The 21,583-nt window shown below is 34.5% G+C and overlaps 1 protein-coding gene and 1 pseudogene across 4 annotated transcripts in view; one reads left to right on the top strand and one right to left on the bottom strand.

Annotated features, from left to right (window-relative positions):
* The window catches only part of OTOGL (otogelin like), a 195,718-nt gene that overhangs the window by 137,175 nt on the left and 36,960 nt on the right, over positions 1-21,583 (bottom strand). For all 3 annotated transcript variants that reach the window (XM_032296527.1, XM_032296546.1, XM_032296537.1), the window contains 4 exons: positions 13,085-13,206; positions 9,688-9,893; positions 3,588-3,715; positions 3,134-3,240 (listed from right to left, as the gene is read on the bottom strand). In XM_032296527.1, coding sequence (XP_032152418.1) covers positions 3,134-3,240; positions 3,588-3,715; positions 9,688-9,893; positions 13,085-13,206 — 563 coding nt within the window. The remainder of the gene's footprint in view (positions 1-3,133; positions 3,241-3,587; positions 3,716-9,687; positions 9,894-13,084; positions 13,207-21,583) is intronic.
* Positions 15,492-17,337, top strand: LOC116557249 (annotated as a pseudogene). The gene is made up of 2 exons (XR_004271442.1): positions 15,492-15,510; positions 16,220-17,337. The product of XR_004271442.1 is annotated as a protein FAM217A-like (transcript).

The raw sequence follows: 21,583 nt of genomic DNA, 5'->3' as shown, positions 1-21,583 counted from the left end.
CATGGTATGCGACCTTCCTGATGCAGTCCTCTAATACAGGAAATGAAGAGAATCATTCATTTCCTACAGAACGGAAGAAAGAATGTAAGTAGGTCTAGTCCTGAATGAAATATTGAGGGGAGTGAAGAAAGGCTGGCTCTGGCAGCTTCTCACTTCCATTTTCTCAATGTCCACTTAATTATAATGTCCTTCTTTTGATATTACATGTCTGCTTTGCCCGTAAACCCAGCCTCTCTACAAGAAAGGTAGCTCTTAAGGTGTCAGCTGATTTCATCCAGTACAAGTTGTTTCTCTATCCTGCTATTTTTGTTTTCCCTGGAGAAAGCATCAAAGTTTCAAAAGTCAAAGTCTAAAAACTATCCAAATTTCAAAAGACAAAAATGCTAATTTCTCAATGATGAAATTTCAGTTGAAGTGGGTGTGGCAGAGACTGAGTTAGTTTCTAGTTGCCCCTTCTTCTTTTTAGTATTAGAACACCCAAGTTTTTGCCAGGTAGATGGCTGCCAGCCAAAGACAACATTTACAGCTTCTCTTGCACCTAAGTGTGGCCATGTATCAAGTTCTGACCAAAAGGTTAAAAGTGGAAGCATGTATGAAACTTCCACATCAAAAATCCCAGCCCTTTTGTTTTTCTCCTCTTTTAAGGACTAAAATGTGGGCATGGTATTGGTGATGCAGTTTGGACCATGAAATTGAAAATAATACCCTAGACAAAAGGAAAAATGTAGTAACAAGATCACTCAGTCACTGGAATATTCATGGAGCAGAGCCATGATGCCAACCCAAGACCACTAACCAGCATGGATTTTCATGTGAGAAATATAAACATTCCATTTAATTTAAGTCACAGTCATTTTAGCTATTAAGGCAGCTAAACAATATCCCAAACTAAAAAATGAAGAATGACTTTCCTGGACCTAAAAACAATATTTTATCCCAGACTACTTGACAAATGGGCACTAAAGATATTAAAGATAAGACGATTGAAAAGATGACTGGAGGGCAATCCAAGACTGAGTCACTGTGGAATAAGAGCAATTTTTAATTCCATATATATGGCTAAAAGAGGACTATGGCCTACCTACAGGGATCCTTAAAAAAGTGTGAGAAACAACAAAGAGATATAGCAAGTAGCTCTTAAATTAAAAATGAAACCAAATAGGGAACAGAATTTTTAAAAATATGTAGTTAGGTCACTAGCCAATATTTTAGGCAGAGGGGGAGCTCTTTCAAAGCACCTGCATTAGTTCAGAAATCCTTGAAATTTAGAGACTATACATATAAATCTAGGGTATAACTGTACTTTGTTCAAAAGTAAGAGATGTCACAAGCTTATTTTAATATCTGGGAAATAGTATATTCATTACTTCTGTAATAATTTCAATTTAACTAAAGAGGAGTAGTTATAAATAACACAATTTCCTACTACCTCGACCTTTCCTCTTTGTTCTCACCTTTGATAAACCTTTTAATGAGCTACTCAAGATGACATTTAAGTGGTTTTACTAAACTAAAAACTAGTCTTTTTTTTTTATTTTAAAAGTTTCTATGCATCGCTTATACTTCTTGGAACTCATAAAATATACAGACATATTACAATTTCTTTAGATAGTCCTAAACATTCAAGATGAGTAATCACCTATACTTGGTAATGTTTTGAAAGAAAAATAATCTTAAAAAATTTTAATAATGGGTAATTTATGGTAGGTTCTATAATTAACTACCATATATGAACATAGTATGGTGAGTCTCACTGAATTTGTTGCTTATTCAACTACCTATCCTAGATGTTCATAACCTGAGATAGAATGCAGGGATCTGTGACCTTAGGTAGAAAAAAATATTACTTGTTGATTTTCACTAATTTCCATCAGAAACTTAGCATTTCCTTCAATTATGCCTATAGGAAATACATCACAATGTTCTTAGCGATATCTGTAACTTTGTCACCAATGTGTCTCAAATCTTCTTTTTTCATATTTTTATATTTTTCTTTTCCATTTTTCTTTTTCACAAAGCACTGTTTACACTAATCACTAAGTCAAATTTCAGTAGTTTTTAGATTTGAAATGTGTATTAAAAGCATATATATCAGAAATACTTTTTTTATTATTTTGATAACTATTTTATTAGAATTAGTTTCCTTTGGTATTTTATGTGTTTTATTTTGTGCACTTCAAACATTGTTTTTCAAAAGGGTCTATAGATTTTTCTAGACTCCCAAAAGGGATTCATAGCATAAAAAGGCTTAAGAGCCACTGTATTTTGTTCATGCTGGTTACATAAAACATTTAGAACTACCATCCATATATAATCTAGCAGTTCCACTAAAGAGTATATATCCCCCAAAAAATGAAATCAACATATGGAAGAGATATCTCCACTCCTGTGTTTATTGTAGTATTCACAATAGTCAAAATATGTAATCAATCTGTGTCCATCAGAGGATGAATGGATAAAGAAATTGTGGTATATATACACAATGGAATATTATTCAGCCATAAAAAGAATGAAATCCTGTAATTTGCAACAACATGGATGAAACGAGAGGTCATTATGTTAAGTGAAATAAGCCAAACAGAAAGACAAATATCACACATTCTCGCTCATATGTGGGAACTAAAATAGTGAATCTCATGAAGATAGAGTGTAGATTGATGGTTACCAGAGTCCAGGAAGGGTAGGAGAGAGGTGGGGAATAAAGAGAGATTAATTATGGGTACAATGTACATGAAGAAGAAATAAGAACTGGTGTTGGATAGGTAAGAAGGGGGGCTATAGTTAACATTAATCAATTGTATATTTCAAAATAGTAAGAAGATAATAATTTGAATGTTTCTAGTATAAAGAAAAGATAACTAAGGTGACGGATATCCAATTCACTTTATTTGATTACATGAATGTATGAAATTATCACATGTACCCTGAAAATATGTACATCTACTATGTATCAATTTAAAAACTTTAGACTGTGCCTGTTATATAGCAAACTTTTAATAGCTCTTTGTAGTTTACATTTTACATTTCCCATAATATTTTGTGAACAGCTGAAATGGTTAAATAACAGAAGTAGTTGTGGGTCTCCTTTTTACATAAAGAAAATTTTATTATAACTACAAATCATTTCACTTACTTGCAAAGATCATTAACACAGCTGGCAATATACAAATATGGATCAATATACTCATGGCAGCTCAGAAAAGGAAACTGCAACAGTATCTGACACTTGAAGAAGATTGCCTGTGCAAAAAAAGATGCCAGTCACTAGTTTCATGGTATGTATATAGTCTTATATTATTTTTACAGATCTATTTGCAGGATTTTCAGTTCTCACAAGGAAAAATATGGTAATTTATAAATTTTAACCAACATTTTTCTAACTACAGATTTTCATGAGTACTGCATTTATGAAATTCCCTACATTTACTATTTCGGAAATTAAAGTGATTCCCTATTGCAATTATGTTTCCAGGATATAATATTTTTAAATTAAGTTGTGTTTGCACTTAAGAATGCTTAGGTAAATATATAAATAAGGCATATGTGTATTCTGTCCAACATGCTCACATTTCTCACATCAAATTTACCTCAAATGCTGGCATTCCACTGGAGCATGGATTTGGAAAATCTGAGGGTGTGAGTACACATTTGGTGTCATCTGGAGTTTGCACCGACCAACTATTTGCAAACATAGCGATGTCTTCTGTGTAGTCCTCTGTTTCACACAAGCACACACACACACAAATAGGTGTAATCATATCATTTTCCACAAACATAGACATGGTTCTTTAACACAAACTTCCTGGTCAAAACTTTAAACTCAATAACCTTATAATTAATATGTGATATTGGATAATAACATTATTTTAGCATAACAAAAACAAATTGAACAAATTGTGACTACCAAATAAAAGTTAGTTCCACTGGAGAGAAAAAGCAAACTACATTTAAACAACATAGGGAATGATGAAGGACAGTGAGTACAACGTACACATCACTGAATAATTAATCACCAATGTTCAATCTGTGCTATTGAGAGGAGAAAAAATGTGCACAAAATGAAAAAAAAAAAACACAAATAAAAGTTTAGTGTAAAAATTATCAGACAACTCTCTCATTATATTTAATATTAGTAAGAACCTTATTAAAATTGCAGTTCCATTTGGTGGGGACAGTCCACACAAAAAAATCTTGTCAAATTCTTGGGGACACTTCAGAGGACAGTCACATAGACAATGAAAGATTAGAAAATACATCTATAGGAGAGAAGACTAAGAAGTGAATCTATTTCATCTAAATATGATGAACAGTGTTTCGAAACATGCTCAGGAAAGACATCCCGATTGAGAACCCTGAAGCTAATTCAGCATTAATCTCAGGCAAGATTCAGGGGTTAATGTGTTGGCAGCAACAAAGTCCAGTGCTCTAGATTCTTCATTCCAAAGCAAGGTTTTTTATTTATTTATTTATTTTGAGATGGAGTCTCACTCTTTCACCCAGGCTGGAGTGCAATAGCACCATCTTGGCTCACTGCAATCTCCACCTCCTGGATTCAAGCAATTCTCTTGCCTCGGCCTCCCGAATAGCTGGGATTACAGGCACCTGCCACCGCACCTGGCTAATTTTTGTATTTTTTGTAGAGATGGGGTTTCACCATTTTGGTCAGGCTGGTCTTGAACTCCCGACCCTGTGATCCACTTGCCTCAACCTTCCAAAGTGCTGGGATTACAGGTGTAACCGTGCCAGGCCCCAAATCAAGTTTTTAAGTTATCTTTCTACCTGATCTGAGAACAAGTTCAGGGAATGATACAGAAATTAATCCTTTCCCTCCTCCATTCAGACAAAGGCTGAATGTCAAAGCTCGAAGACTGGGCGGGACCAAACAAGATGACGTCTCAAAGTTCCATGTAAGACAGTTAGACTTCAGATTTGAGGTTGGAGTTCTCCACCACCCAGATTTGCATGGTCAGAAGTCTACCACTGATGACAATCCATTGCACCACTAGAGTCAGAAATCTTGAGCCAAATGTTTACCAATTTCTCTGAGTAACTTCAAAGTAGAAAAATAATGTGTGTATGCCATTACCAAACACTGGGAAGATGAGGGACTTTATTATCTGTAAGAATGCTTTGCTCTCTTGGTGTAAAATACTAAAGTTTATCATAGCCTAGAAGACTTTCATGAGCTGGGCCCTGCTCTCCTCTTACTCCCACCCCGTCCTGCCCCTCCTATATCTTCTGCATCTATTCTTGCTCAACCTACTCCAGTCATATTGACTTTGAGCTGTTCTTCAAACACTCAAACTCACTCCCACCCCAGAACACTTGGTCTTGTTCTTCCTCCTTCAACACCACTCCTTCCTGAAATCTCTCTGTTGCCTCCCTTACTTCATGTAGGCCTCTGTTTAATATACTCCTCAGAGAGCCCTTCTCTGCCATGTGATCTAGACTAGCATCAATCACAGACTTACTCCATCACTCTTTACCTTCTTTCTCCACCTTTATTCTTTCATGGCTGCTATTGCTCACAAAAATTATATTTCAGTGTGTTTATCTTGTTTTCCATTACAGTATGTACTACATGAAGGCCAAAAGCTATTCTATTGCTGTATTCCTAGTTTAGCATCTGGCATATAGCAGGTATTCAAAATATATTTGCTGAATAAGTGAGTGAATAAATATAGGGGAATTTGTGAACTTTATTAAAAAGATTATTAGAATCCAGCTTTCAGCCTGGATGTGGTGACTCACACCTATAATGTGGTGTGGGTGGCTTACATGAGGCCAGGAGTGTGAGACCAGCCTGGCCAACATGGAAAGACCCAATCTCTACTAAGAATACAAACATTAGCCGGGCATGATGGTTCATGCCTGTAATCCCAGCTACTCGGGAGGCTGTGGCACGAGACTCACTTGAAGCTGGCAGGAAGAGGTTGTAGTGAGCCAAGGTCATGCCACTGCACTCCAGCCTGGGCGACAGAGTAAGACCCTGTCTCAAAAACAAAACAAACAACAACAACAAAGAATCCTTTGTCTCTGATATCGTTGAAATGTTGCACACCCAAGAAAGTATCAGACTGCTGTAATATACTTTTTAAAAATGGAAAAACTGATGAGTCTTTTAAGTACATATATAGTTACATTTCCTTTCAAAACACCATTTTTTAAAGGTCTGAAGAAACAAAAATATTTCCGTAAAACCCACTTATTTCAATACTATGCAAGAATTTTAATGTTACTAAACAACATGGCCAATTCCTTAGAGTTCACTTTAATTGCAGCTTTGAACCACATATTTATCTATTTTATATAGCATCAACAAGAGTCATAAAAGTTGTTTATCATGAGATTTTAAATCCATATCTAATGGTGGAATGGGAACACACTAAACTAAAATTAAAATGTTTTGTATAAAATATGCTCTAAGTAGAGTAATTTATTGTCCATATTGGACATTTTTGAGAATGAAAAGAAGGCATTATTAATTATTATGCTGGGAAAAGTGAAAGTAAACCAGGACTTATATGTTGGTGTATAGCTAGCTGTAGTCATGAATTATGGAAACAGAATTCTCAACTAGGCAACAAATTAAAATCCTCCTATGTGTACAGAAATTCTGACAAGTCTCATTTCTTTGTGAAATCATCCCTGAAGGATGAGTTGGAATGCAGAGAGAAATGCAATTTTAATCACCATTAAGAACCTATGCATTCAGCGGCATTCAATCAAACTCACTCTCTCTTAAGATTTTTCTAATCAGCAAAATACAGGTTGAGTTTCAAGAAAATATCAGGCTTCTTAAAGCTAAAGGTAATACTGCTCATCTGTAGACATTTTCTTGCATTATTATACCATGGGAGGAAATAGGCAGCTTCTTATCAAAGTTGTTGTAAGTTAGGTTTTTAAAAAAATTACTCTGCCTTATACTGTTAAGCAAATAACATTGTGAAGAAGGTGAAATATCTCCTTATGTCTTTCCCATGTACTTTCTGGAATCCTTCTTGCCTTCTGCCAGTTCAGTCATAATTGAGCTCCATTGCCTTCTGCCAGTCTTCATCCACTTCTAATCCACTAACGCCCTTGTGCATGCTGCCCCAGTTGGCTCACTGTGAACAACCATTTCATGTTCCAAGTTATCTTGAACATGTAAGTCTGTCTGTGCCTTAACTCAAATCTAAGTCTTCCTACCTCTAACAAGAGCAGATGCTACTTTCTACCCTGACCTCCACACCATGTTCCCTGGACGTCCCAGGGGAAGTTGCCCAAAGCAGCCTTTTTTATTCTTTTTTTCTTTTTTTGAGACAGAGTCTTGCTCTGTTATGCAGAGGCATGATCTTGGCTCACTGCAGCCTCCGGCTCACTGCAGCCTCCACCTCCCAGGTTCGAGCAATTCTTCTGCCTCAGCCTTCCCAGTAGCTGGAATTAACAGGTATCCGCCATCACGCCCAGCTAATTATTGTATTTTCAGTAGAGATGGGGTATCACCATGTTGGCCAGGCTGGTCTTGAATTCCTGACCTCAGGTGATCCACTTGCCTCATCTTTCCAAAGTGCTGGGATTACAGGAGTGAGCCACCATGTCCAGCCTACCCCAAAGCAGTCTTTTCTAACTCTAACACGAAGAGCTGGACTAAGGATTTTTTTTTCATGAAGCTTTGATACAGAACAAAAATAAATCAGCAATTACCATCTGGTTCATTCTTCCTGCATCCAAAACTCTACTTCCTAATACAATCTCAAGAGTCCAACTTTGTGACCCCTCTCATTGCAAATGCCAACTGGATGCAAAACACCATTTCAGGGTGGTCCCAGTACTATACATTTGTATTGTGCTCAGAGACTTTTAAACACTTTTATTTACATTTTCTCATTCAATATTCACTGGCTGGGACGCTCCCAGAGTCATTGTCATTATCCCTATTTTACATATGAGGAAATTGACTTTTTGGAGCCCTGCTCTGTACTCTAGCTGCTAGTAAACTAATCCTGATGATGCATCATCTATCTTGAGCAAAACATTTGCATTTTAATAAGGCTTCTCAAAGGAATGTAAAGATATTTTCAAATGCTTTTATTTCAGCCCCATTATAGGCTTGTGGTGAAATACTTGGAGATGGCTATAAATTAAATTAAATGTATTGAGTATTATCTACGTGCTTAGGTACTGTACTGTTTTACACTGATTGTCTCATTTAATCCTTGCAACTCTTATGAAGCATATACTCTTATAATATCATTAAACTTACAAACTTTAATAAGGATAAAGGAGAATTTGAATCACACAGTCTGACTCCAGAGCCCACAGTCTAAGCAGTCCCTTCACCATCGTTTAAAAGACAACATAGGGGCAACTCATCTCTGTTAATTTTATAATATAAAACAAAAGTATTATATAGCATTTACAGCTTCAATGGCAAGTGCTCAAGCACTTATCTAAGCACAGGATTGGGAGCCTCTCAGATCTGTAATCCAACCCTGACAGTATCAGTTACAAGCTATGTTACACTGGACGCATCACCTTGTGTTCTTATCATAAAATTAAGAAAATAATACTGGCTGGGTGCAATGGTGCACCTGTAGTCCCCGCTACCTGAGAGGCTGAGACCAGAGGATTACCTGAGCCTGGAGCTCAAGATCAGCATGGGCAACATAGCAAGACCCCATCTTAATGAAAAGAAATAGCAAGACCTCACCTTGAAAAGAAGAAAAGAAAAGAAAGGAGAGGAAAACAAAAAGACTACTCACATTACAGGATATTGTGAGGGTTGGAAATAATATAGCTATGTGCTTAAACTAACTATTGTTATAAATATTAGCAAGGTATATTATTATTATTACTGGCTACTCTGTGAGTTCCAAATTATTATAGCCCTATTTTCCAGCTGAAGAAACAGAGCATAAGAATGGTTAAATTAGTGTTCTCAATTACAGAACTTATAAAAGTTGAAATGAGATTCAAAGCCAAGTTCACTGGTACTAAGAACAGTATTCTTTTTTTATTGTACTTCTATGTGTGGACCTAAATCAGGATTATGGTTGATTCTCTTATTCTATTGCCATTGCACACTAGTATCTGAATTGATATAGAACCCATTTCTAATAACTCAGTTTTAGTTTCATAACTTAGATTTAATAGATGATCTTGTAGGTATATAAAACCTTTCCAAGTTACTATTCAACTTTCCCACTCACATTTTATTATTTTTGCAAAACTATTATTTGTCAATTATTCAATTTATTCCTATCAAGAAGGGATACAAAAATAGTTTTTGTCTTGACAAAGACATATTTAAGCCAAATGGATTTGAATCACTAGAATATAAACTTCAGGAAGTGAAACGTTTTGTTCACTGATGTATTCCAGTTAATACATCAGTGAATACAGAGGTATCCCTCCCAAAGCAGTGGATACAGAGGTATCCCAAGCTTCTAACACAAAACAAATGCTCTGTTAAAATGTGTTATAAGTGCTTCATGCTAATTTAGCAAAGGAAACTAGTTCATGGTTTTCAAGAACTACACTAAAATATTTTTCTATTCGACCTTTACTTAAAATCACTAAAGCAGGCAATGACAGCCACAAAATTTCCCCCCTATCTATGACAAGTCTTCTGGGTACAAAACAGCTTGGTCAGGGGAAAAAAGAAGGCTTTAGAAGATATACACACATTTCTTCTGCTTCACTTACCTTGCAGAATTATGAAATCATCAGACTGAATGTCATTGTAGTTTCCACATAGGCCACATGATTTCCCCTTATGGTCCTCAGACAGCTTGAGGTAGATCCCAGATATCCCATCCCAAGCCAATGAAAAGCCAAAGGTTGTTTTCACGAGAATGTAGTCAGCTAGCTTCTCGATGAAAATCTGTCCAATTGTCTGAGGCAATGTTAAACTTGAAAAATAGAACAAAAGCTATCTAAGAATGATGATAAGAGCTCAATTACAGATAATATGTTTTTTAAGTGACTGAGATATAATTAAAAGAAAATGATTACTCAAAATTATTGAATAAACTGTGCAGCAAGATCTCCAAAGCAACCATCCTCTGGAAAATCTCAACATTTTTGAAAACTTCAGTATTGAAATAAAAATACAACAAAAATGATACTGTTTTCTTATACAGATTTAGATTTTGTACTTATAATTAGATGCTTCTTTGAACGAACCAAAATCACACAGCTGCTAAATACTGGTGATTTGTTAAACCTGGAAAATAACCTTGCCTATTTAGAATAGTTAGAGCTTAAATGTGTTTATTATTATCTAAAGAGTTAAAATGATCTAAAAATGCTGCTCAACAATTTTGAAGTAAGGATAAACAATAGTCAATATATATAAACATGATGCTTGAGTTCTGATTTTGCTTAATTTTACTTTAAACATGGCTATAAGGAAATAGGAGTTTCTATCTTTAAAATGACACTTTGACATAAGTCATTATTTTCTAAAAAATATCAAAGGATGATGAATTATAACTTAAATTTTTAATGCTGCAAAGTACAATATTAGGACTATAATACACTTTGTCATACTGTGTTATATAGGGGTAATACTCAAAATTTTTTAATTGGATACAATTTAGCCTATTTAAACAAGTGTCACATAAAATATTTAAGCTCCTGATACAATGTCTAATTTTTCCATTTTTCAGAAGCATATGTACATATAAAGGAAGTGGGTGGCATAAGGTAACTGAAGAGAACTAAACAATTGAATATTTTGAAAGCACCTAGAATATTTTTGAAAGAACACAGTTATCCTTCCGTCCATCAGTATTGCCAAAAAGAATAAGTGCTGATAATTAAATAAATTGGAAAAACCTCATTTATATTAAGATAGCTATGTCAAATAAAAATTATTTGTAATTATATATAATGTGAATAATATGGGTAGCTAATAGGTATATTCATATATTTCTCTCAAAATTTTCAAATTAGTGAGTTTCTTTCCAGGAAGAGCATGGCTTGATGAACCAAAAACTACAAAACTGAACAGACTAGCTAACAAAGGGAGAATCCCCAAAGAAACAATTAAAAAGATGTGTAGTCATTTACACAAAAAAAATTTTTTACAGATACTTATTCATAGAAAAATATTTACAAAAATAGAATACTAACTAAAAGTTTAAAATGGAGAATAGATTTAAAAAAAAAGACTCTAGCTAACTACTGCCATAATACAGTCTTAATAAAAATTATAAATATGAGGAATTCATAGTAAAAGTCAACATGAAATAACATTAAAGAAATGTCACTTGCTTTAAATTTGTAATTTTATGAAAGAAGTAAATCACATTTACAACTACATTTCAGAGTAATAGACAGCTAAACTTATGGAAGAATAATTGTACTATTATGTTTACTTTTTTGTTTGGTCATTTGTCACTTGGTCATTTGGTCTCCTTAATAGTAAATTTAAATAATCAGTTTTTGAAAGTAAAGGTGGATAACTGTGATTATCCTGAAGTTTATAACATAGAAGGATGCTAGCAGAATTGGGAGATAATAGTTTAAACTAGACAATATCCAATAGGTCAAATAAAAACATGAAACCTAGGTAGGACACATTAAAATGTAAACCTAAATGAATGCAGAACTGAATGCTGAAAAGTATTCAGGGATTCATTTGTATTGAAACCCCTTATTTTCACAGGTGAAAGAAATGAAATCCAGAGAAGTTTTACACACAGAGCCACCCATGTTTGATTTTTTTTTGGCAAATATTTCTGTAGCATTTGCTATGAGTTAGGCCCCAAGTCAGGAACAGCATTTGTGAAAGCAATATTGCTGAATAATAAGAAAACCATCCTTTTTCTATCACATAATCTGAAATCCTCATAGAAATGCTTTTGTGAGTTAAAATTAAATATTATGTTTCTGCTTTAATAAAGAAATAATATTCTTGAAAAATCAATCTGAATGGTAAGTATTATGTTTTACAAAACATAATAATTGTTTAAATGCCCATTTTATTACCCAAAATTCCATATAGAGAAGCCTAAATGACTCTTTAAATTCAACTCTAGGAAATACACATGGAAATGCATTATCTTCTTACTCAATTGCCTAAACTTTCTTTTATGAGAAAATGAGAAGTACAGAACCCAACTGACCAAGAAAATAAGCCTCAGACAGCGGGAAGAGCTGTTCTAGGTTGTCTGGCTGTTTCAAGGCTCCTCTGGTGCTCTGTCCACTGCCCCTTCTGCTACCACCTGCTACCACTGCTGCCTTTTGAGGAATCTAAACCCAGAAAAAGCAACATGGGTTGATAAAGCCATTGCACTGGAAAGTATTCCTATAGTTCAAACACTTGCTAGTGAATTCTGAATGATGAATAGAATTGTTCCAGCCCACAATTTCCTTGATCTGGCATAATTCAGCCTGGAAATATTTAAAATTGAGTCTCTCTGTAATTATTTAGATTGGAAGGCAGATTATTCCACAGTATCTCTAGTTTAAAATGTGAAAAAAAAAAAACCACACCCCTTTTGCCAAATACATAAACATCCCCTGCCCCAAAATTGTCATGTCATATTCTTGGCAGATAGGAAACTGGAAGTGGGCTCCTCTCTGATCTATCTGAGGTCAGTCATTTGTTAACTCTCAGTCAGAACTTCCGTGGAAAATCTCAAGTAACACCCAAACTCCATTCAAACAAACTGGAAAGAACTTCCAGAATCCTTTCCAAAATAAAAAAATATATATTTTTAGGTTTCTGCATTAAAGAAAGAAGAAAATATTTAAGAAAGAGGGGAAAAAAATCAAGAATTAAACTCAAGATATCTCTTGAATCTCTCATTTAAAAAAAAAGAGAGAGAGAGACTCTCATCTCCACCCATGTAAACATATTATATTTATATTCTGCACACAAGCAATCAGGAATGGTAAACCGATTATACTCCTGACTGCCTGGATGGCCTCAGAGCCCACTAAAGTTTTGATGTCTGTAAGTTATATCTTTAAGAGTATTGTTAAGGAAGAAATCCTCTCTTCATACCCTCCACAGTTCACTTCCAGCATGCGATGTTTGGATTTTCTATTAATTTGGGGTGTTATTGACATTTTACTGTTTCCCATATCCTACCTGATTCCATTCTTTTTTATTTCATGACCATAAATTCGAATTTCCTCTTGGTTTGAAAAGAACAAGCTGATTGACCGATAACAAGAATACACCGAACCAAGGCATTTAGGGCTGTTATGAACCTTAAGGGGAGAAAAACAAAAAGAAAGCATAGGAACAAACAACAAATTCGAGTTACTAAAACCACAATGTATGTTTACAATTATACTGCTTCATTAGTCCCATGGCACTTTACAATGTTATAACTACATTTGGGATTTCTGAGAGAAAAGAAATATTTACCTCAAATATTGGACAACGAAATTAGCTTCCTAAAATACAAGTTAATTAGCATACTTTTGGAACGATTTGAATCTTCATATGTTGGATGTTAATATTCTCAAGCTACATGGTATGCACTGGGAGAAATTAGTTCTGATAGTAAAACTGTAGAGCACCACAAAGAAGCGCATTTATCATTTTTACGTCTGTATTTTTACCTGTTAGAGAATCATAAAACAGAGCTTTGAATGGAACTCTACACAAAGCAATATTTAAAGGTTGAAAAGTGACCATGAACTCACTAAAAATAAAATTGATATTATTTTTATTTATTCCTAGACACTTTGGGGAAGGCAGAGATTATTTTACAAAAAAAAAAAATGGGAAAATTCGTTTAAGAAAAAGAATGCAAGGAAGAAAAGAAGAAAGGAAGAAAAGAGAAAAGGAAGCTTAGATTCTTTTACCTGATACCAAAATTAACAAAGATTACAATTAGAGGTGGAAAAGAACTTCCTAAGCCTCAAAGTGATTTTAAAAATTATCAATAGTGTAGGCTTTTTAAAAATTTGTTTGTTTTTAGGGTGCTTTGTTTTGTTTTGTTTTTGAGATAGAGTCTCTCTCTGTTGTCCAGGCTGGAGTGCAGTGGTGTGATCTTGGTTCACTGCAACCTCTGCCTCTCATATTCAAGTGATTCTCATGCCTCAGCCTCCCAAGTAGCTGGGGCTATAGGTGTGTACCACCAAACTGGTTAATTTTGTATTTTTTCAGTAGAGACAGGGTTTCACTATGTTGGCCAGGCTCGTCTCCAACTCCCGACTTCCAGTGATCCACCTACCTCGGCCTCTCAAGTTGCTGGGATTACAGGTATGAGTCACCATGCATGGCCTCAATAATATAATTTTAATATTGTAGTGATTTAATGTATATTAATTTTATGCTTGATCAGCAAATTTTATTGATCATTTATTATGTACCAGGCACTGTTTGTTCTAGGTTCTGGGGATATAGCAGCCATAGCTGAAATAGAAAACACAGCTATGTAAAGCTAAAAGATACACTATGTTAGATGACATTAAGGAGAAATATTAAGCAGGAAAATGAGATAGGGTGTGTATGTGTCAAGGTCTGGGGGAATTTTCAGAGTGAGTGGCCAAGAAAGGCCGTGCTGAAAAGATGAAATTCTAGCAAAGATGTAGCATGAGAGAGAGAGAACAAGCCATATGGGATATCTAGAAGACCATTCTAGGCAAAGGAAATAGGAAGTACAAAAGCCTGAGGTAGGAGTAGGCATAAAATGTTCTCAGGATCCACGAATTCAAGCATCTGACCCCAGACTAGATATTGGAAGATTCTTCTCTGAAAAAACAAAATGGACAAAAAAGACATAGATACTAATATTTGGGGGCTTATCTAATGAAAGCAGCAGATCCTTGCTCAGTCTCACACTAGTCCAACAAGCCCCAGAGTTTCCAATTTGCTTTTAGAGCCTTATTTTCTAATGTGAGCAAATATTCATGAATCATTAGTCATTTGATGAAAGTCTGTGACATGAAAGACAGTCATCAAATAAACAAAAAAAAAAAAAAAGAAAATCAAAGAAATCAAAAACAATTCAGAAAAATTCAAAACCTCCTAAAAATACATAGTTGTTTTTTATATCTTCTGAGAGACAAAATAATATATGTCATCCTTTAAGAATAAAATGCTGCTAAAAATGAAATTCAAAGAATAAAAACAATTGAATACTGACAATATAAAATGAGTAATGTATAACTGAAGTAGAAAGGTAGAAAGATAAACATCTCAGAATTGGACAGAAATATCCCAAAATGTAGAACAAAAAAGAAAAAAGCTAGAAAATAGTCAAGAATCAATAGGAAAATTAAAGAGTCACTCCACTCCAGAGCTCCTATATACGTGCTCCAATATAAAAGCCCATCAAGTGCCCAGCACAAAAAAAAAAAAAAAAAAGGGAAAAGAAATTCACATAATTACAAAATCTCAGAACACTGGAAATTAAAAGATCTAAAAGTTTCTGGAGTTCAGGTAAGGTTATATGCAAAATGATGAGAAATCAGTGAATTTAAATTTAAAATTCTGAAAGTGATTTTTAAATTAAAATCAAGGCTTCAAAAATTCTCTTCCCATGCACACTTTCCAGGAAAGTATCTTCCCTTTCCAGAAACCAACTTAGTCAGTTAAAATAAGTGAGTAAACAAAGAGGAATGAGTCCCTGCTTAATCACCACTACAAACACTGGCCACATATTCAGAGCATCCAATGAGCTTTTCAGAGCCTATCTCTCCGGTATGAACAAAGTTAAATGACCACTAGACATTAATGGGAACCAAGAAAGAGGAAAACTGATGAGAGAGAAGAATAAAATTCTCCAGTAGGATGACGAAAAGAAATCCCAAGTGATAGGTGTGCAGTAGACTTCAAAAGCAGCCCATCTCAATTAAAAGATGGGAAGGAAAAACTGAGGAAAGGATGTCTCATGAGGAGAAAGAGAAGCTGATAGATTGCTTAACGCATCTGACCATATTGAAAAGAGTTTTATAGAGGTAGAGAGTTAGAAAAAATATTGGTGACTGGAGTAAAGAGGTTATGATACAGGTTTCTTGGGTCTGATGTACAGTGTGAATAAATGCTTGCAGCTCTTAGCCCTTTATTGATCAATGAGGAACTTTTTTATTAATATTTTCCTTTGTTAAAGGAGGAACCATAACTCTCCGTAGCTGTACATATAACCCTTTTCTCCTAAAGAGGAGTCAGTCAGTGCTCCTGTATTTTTAATTTTTTTGTCAAAGCAAGAAGTAAATACTTTAGAATTGTTAAATATATAAATAAAGTGAATAAAGTTGAAAAAAATAGTATTTCCATATCCTGACTTTCTCCCTCCTCCTTTCAGTACTCTAGACTTGCACAATTTAGCCCTCTCAAAATCTGAAAATTGGAAAGCGACAGTGGAACCTGCAGAAAGTTCTCTTGAACACTTGATAACTCGTTTACTGGAACTGGGAAGATTACAACATATGACTATTCAAAAAGAGAGGCCCAGGCTACAAACTACTCTCTATACTCCAGCAGTTACTGAATGATCCTTTTCCTCCAAAGTTATACCAAAAGTGAGACAGCCAAAACCTTGTGACTCTTTGAGTCTTCAGATACCTTGTGTAGATAAAGATCAAGAAAAAAGAAAAAACAATTCTGGTTCTTGCAAGCTTGAGCAAAATTCTTTAAAATGGAATTGGAGCAATGCTGGCAAACAGATGGAATTCTAGACCACCATCTCTAAAAAGTTCTTCCACCACAAAACAATTGATTGCAACTGACGATGATAAGAATCCCAAAAGTTCTATTTTAAATCCATGCCAAGACCTCTCATCCAAGCCTACTGCTGGCCAGACAACTCAATCACTGGTTAAAATGGTCTCCATAAGATGTCTGCCATCAAGGTCTCCAATGCCAGTTTCACCTATACTTCTGTCTTTTCCCGAAAATCAGAAGGAAATTAAGGCACTGAAGAGAAACTTTGGAACCAAAAAGAAACATTACCGACAAAATATAGTGTTGAATAGACCATTCTATATTCAGAAGCTAAACTGTTTGTCACCTTCCTTTATTGCTAAGGATAAGTGCTCACCCACTGACCAAAAATTACTCTTTTCTTTCATACACCTCAATGTGAACAGATCTATTCTAAGAAGCCCAACTAAGATATGGTTAATTATTCCAAGACACAGGTATTATTAAAAAAAAAATCACATCAAACAGTTGCTTGATGTGATATGGAGTGTAACTTGTGAAAAGCACTGCTGGGACGTCTATATATAAATCCACAGGCTTCTATACTTATACGTTTGACAATCTTTTGTAATTTGTGTTTCAAGGAAATGGTTCATTTAGTAGACTATTCTATTCAAAAGGCTATTCTTTTTTTCAGTGATCGTTTTCCAGTATAATTCCATCAATAAATGGTATAATTGGAAAAAAAAGTTCTAATATACTTGTATATTAGAAAAATACACAAGTAGAGATATAAAATTATCATAACCTATTTTGATCAGCTCTAAACAATATTTACATGTGACAGTAATATAAAAAAAGGCATATTGATTTAACCAAAAAATCGTGACATAACTCTGTTAAGAGCAGTGAAAGGAAGTGTGTGTGTGTGTGTGTGTGTGTGTGTGTGTGCGCATGTGCACGCATGCGTGCATGTGTGTGCATTTTAGGGGCAGGAAGGGTGGTATAACTAATAATTTCTCAGTTTCCATAATAGGAAGTGAACGAATAAGGCCTAACTTTGAAAATTAAAGAGATAATGGCATATTTTGACGTGTAAGATAAAAACCAGAAGAAACAGCTAAATTAGTTGAAGTAATTGCCACTGGAGAGCCAGACTTCTGCTAGGGTGGAGAATGAAGGAAAGCAGAGGCTATTTTTACTGTATATTCTGGGATAAAATCTTTCACTATGCACATATATTATTTTCACAAAAATAAAATTTAAAGAAGAAAAAATAATCAGGGTACAAATAAAGGTATATGTATAATAATGTCTATCAATATATCCTTTGAAATTCTAATTTTAAAAACCTAAATTTCCAATATAAGGCATCATTAAATTATTTGAGTATTACAGAAGTTAGAAAAAATACAGCTAATAGTATTTGGATTTATCAAGAATATTTGACATTGAAGGAAGTTGAAGACATAATAGTAATTGAAAGTATAGGACAGAAAACTATATACAGTATGATTTAAATTTTATAAATATGTATAAAATTCAGAGGAAAAAAGTTGAGAAGAAAGTAGATGAAGCTGTTAACAAATGGTAACTCTTCAGTGATAATTCTAACATTTTTCAGACTTCTCTGAATTTTCCAAATTTTCTACAAAAGAAGTAAATTGCTTTTATAATCAAGGGGAAAGATGACATTTCAAGTAATTGATTTATTTATTTGAAAGCAAATTTTACCATTCAAAACCTGGCCAAGTAGAAACAACATCTACTAACTCCAGAGGCATAGTTCAGCATTGTGTGCTACTATCGAAGGACAGGTTATCTCATTGACACCTCAGTCCTCAAAAGAGTGAGACACTGAACAAGAACATTTCAAAGAGAGGGTCAAAGGGTATTCAAGTTATAAAACAAGTGAGGGAGTTGGGGAGTAGTGGACAATGAGAGAACTGAGAACAGGAGACCTGCAAGCACAGAAGATACATTTCACCAACTTCCCTATGTAAATAGACCTCTAAATTTTTATTCTTATGCCCCATAAGTTAATTTTCATTTTTTTTATTGCATTTTAGGTTTGGGGGTACATGTGAAGAACATGCAAGAGTGTTGCATAGGTATACATGGGGCAGTGTGATTTGCTGCCTTCCTCCCCTTCACCTATATCTGGCATTTCTCCCCATGCCATCCCCCCACAACTCCCCACCCCCCACTGTCCCTCCCCTATTTCCCTCCGATATATATCATTTCTTTTTTTTTAACTTTTAAATACATTTATTATTTTGTTTAATTTTTTTAAATTTTTGTGGTTACATAGTAAGTGTGTGTGTGTGTGTACATGTGTGTGTGTGTGTGTGTGTGTGTGTGTGTGTGTGTGGTACAGGAGATGTTTCAATATAGGCATATAATGTTATATATTAACATCATGGAGAAAGAGGTATGCATCCCCTCAAGCATTTATCCTTTGTGTTACAAGCAATCCATTACACTTTGTAAGTTATTTTAAAATGTACAATAAGTTATTATTGACTATTGTCACCCATTTGTGCCTTTTCTGAGTCACAAAGATTTGTAGCCTTAAAAAGTTTCAGGACCTAAAAGTTTCAGGATACAGAATTAATATACACAAATCAGTAGCCCTACTATACACACCAAGAGCGACCAAGCTGAGAATCAAATCAACTCAACCCCTTTTACAATAGCTATAAAAAAATTAAAATACTTAGGAATATACTTAACCAAGAAGGTGAAAGACCTCTGCAAGGAAAACTACAAAACACTGCTGAAAAAATCATAGACATGAAAAACAAATAGAAACACATCCTAAGTGCATGGATGGGTGGAATCAATATTGTGAAAATGATCATACTGCCAAAAGCAATCTACAAATTCAATGCAATTCCCATCAAAACACCATCATCATTTTTCACAGAACTAGAAAAAACAATCCTAAAATTCATATGGAACCAAAAAAGAGTCCACATAGCCAAAGCAAGACTAAGCAGAAAGAACAAATTGTGAGGCACTACATTAACTGACTTCAAACTACAGTATAAGACCACAGTCACCAAAACAGCATGGTATTGGTGTAAAAACAGACATATAGACCAATAGAGAATCCAGAAATAAAGCCAAATACTTACAGCCAACTGATTTTTGACAAAGCAAACAAAAACATAAAATGGGGAAAGGACACCCTATTCAACAAATAGTGCTGGAAATAATTGACTAGCCACATGTAGAAGAATAAAACTGGATCCTTATCTATCACCTTATACAAAAATCAACTCAAGATGAATTTAAGATTTAAATCTAGACCTGAAACCATAAAAACTCTAGAAGATAACATTGGAAAAATCTTTTAGACACTGGCTTAGGCAAAGCCTTCATGACCAAGAACCCAAAAGCAAAAACAACAAAAACAAAGATAAATAGATAGGACTTAATTAAACTAAAAAGCTTCTATGAAGTAAAAGAAATAAGCAACAAAGTAAACAGACAACTCACAGAGTGAAAGAAAATCTTTGCAATTTATACATACATCAGACTAATATCCGGAATCTACAAGGAACTCAAACAAATTAGTAAGAAAAAATAAACAATCCCATAAAAAAGTGAGCTAAGGACATGAATAGACAATTTTCAAAAAAGATATACAAATGACCAATAAACTTATGAAAAAATGCTCAACATTGCTAATTATTAGGGAAATGCAAATCAAAACCACAATGCGATACCACTTTACACCTGCAGGAATGACCATAATTGAAAAATTAAAAAATAATAGATGTTGGTGTGGATGTGGTGAAAAGGGAACACTTTTACACTGTTGGTAGGAATGTAAACTACTACAACTACTATGAAAAACAGTGTAGAGATTCCTTAAAGAACTAAAAGTAGATCTACCATTTGACCCAGCAATCCTACTCCTGGGTATCTATTCAGAGGAAAAGAAGTCATTATACAGAAAAGATACTTGCACACGCATGTGTTTCACAATTGCAAAAACATGGAACCAGCCCAAATGCCCATCAATCAATGAGTTATATATATATAACATTTTCTTTAGAAATGAAATAGAAATAGAAATGAAATGGAAAATACATATATTTTCTATTTTTCTATTGATTATTATTGACATAGAGTCCTATCTTAGACACTGTGGATAAAAGGTTTATTAAAAAAAAAAAGGCTCTGCCTCTGAAGAAGTCTCAATACTATTTTTTTTTACATACAGAATGTACAGTGAATTAAAGGTCCAAAAGGATGACTGGCTCCAAATATATATATAAATAGAAAATATATATATACAAATAGAAAATTGTCTATTCATGCCCATATATATATATATGTATATATATATACACACACACACATACACACACCATGGAATACTACTCAGCCATAAAAAGGAACAAAATAATGGCATTTTCAACAACCTAGATGGAACTGGAGAGCCTTAGTCTAAATGAGTAACTCAGGAATGAAAAACCAAATATGGTATGTCTCACTCATAAGTGGGAACTAAGCTGAGAATGCAAAGGCATAAGAATTATATGATGGACTTTGGGGACCAAGGGGAAAGGCAAGGGGGCGGTGAGGGATAAAAGACTACACATTGGGTACAATGAACACTGCTCAGGTGATGGGTGCACCAAAATCTCAGAAATCATCACTAAAGAACTTATTCATGTAACCAAACACCACCTGCTCCCCCAAAAACTTATGAAAAAGAAAAACCCAGTTTCAGGGCCTACTTTTAATATTTGCATCACCAAGGAGAGGAGGAGAATGTAGGCAACTCCAACATCAGTAAAAAGGGAAGGCATAACAGAGGTTCAAACATGTTTTGGCTGTGGAGATTTGTAGCTTTTAAATGGAACATAGCAGTTTACTGGTAATGATTGAAATACCTAGAAATTCAGAAGACGGTGGCTGGGAAAGAGGTCCCTGATTTCCTTATTCATCTAGAGCCACTCTGCAGCTTATATTTTT

The sequence above is a fragment of the Sapajus apella genome, unplaced genomic scaffold (genome assembly GCF_009761245.1).
Source record: "Sapajus apella isolate SASKATOON/1434 unplaced genomic scaffold, GSC_monkey_1.0 scaffold2, whole genome shotgun sequence".
NCBI classification, from domain to species: Eukaryota; Metazoa; Chordata; class Mammalia; order Primates; family Cebidae; genus Sapajus; species Sapajus apella.
The sequence above is the reverse complement of the archived record's forward strand: the minus strand, read 5'-3'. Positions and strand labels throughout refer to the sequence as shown.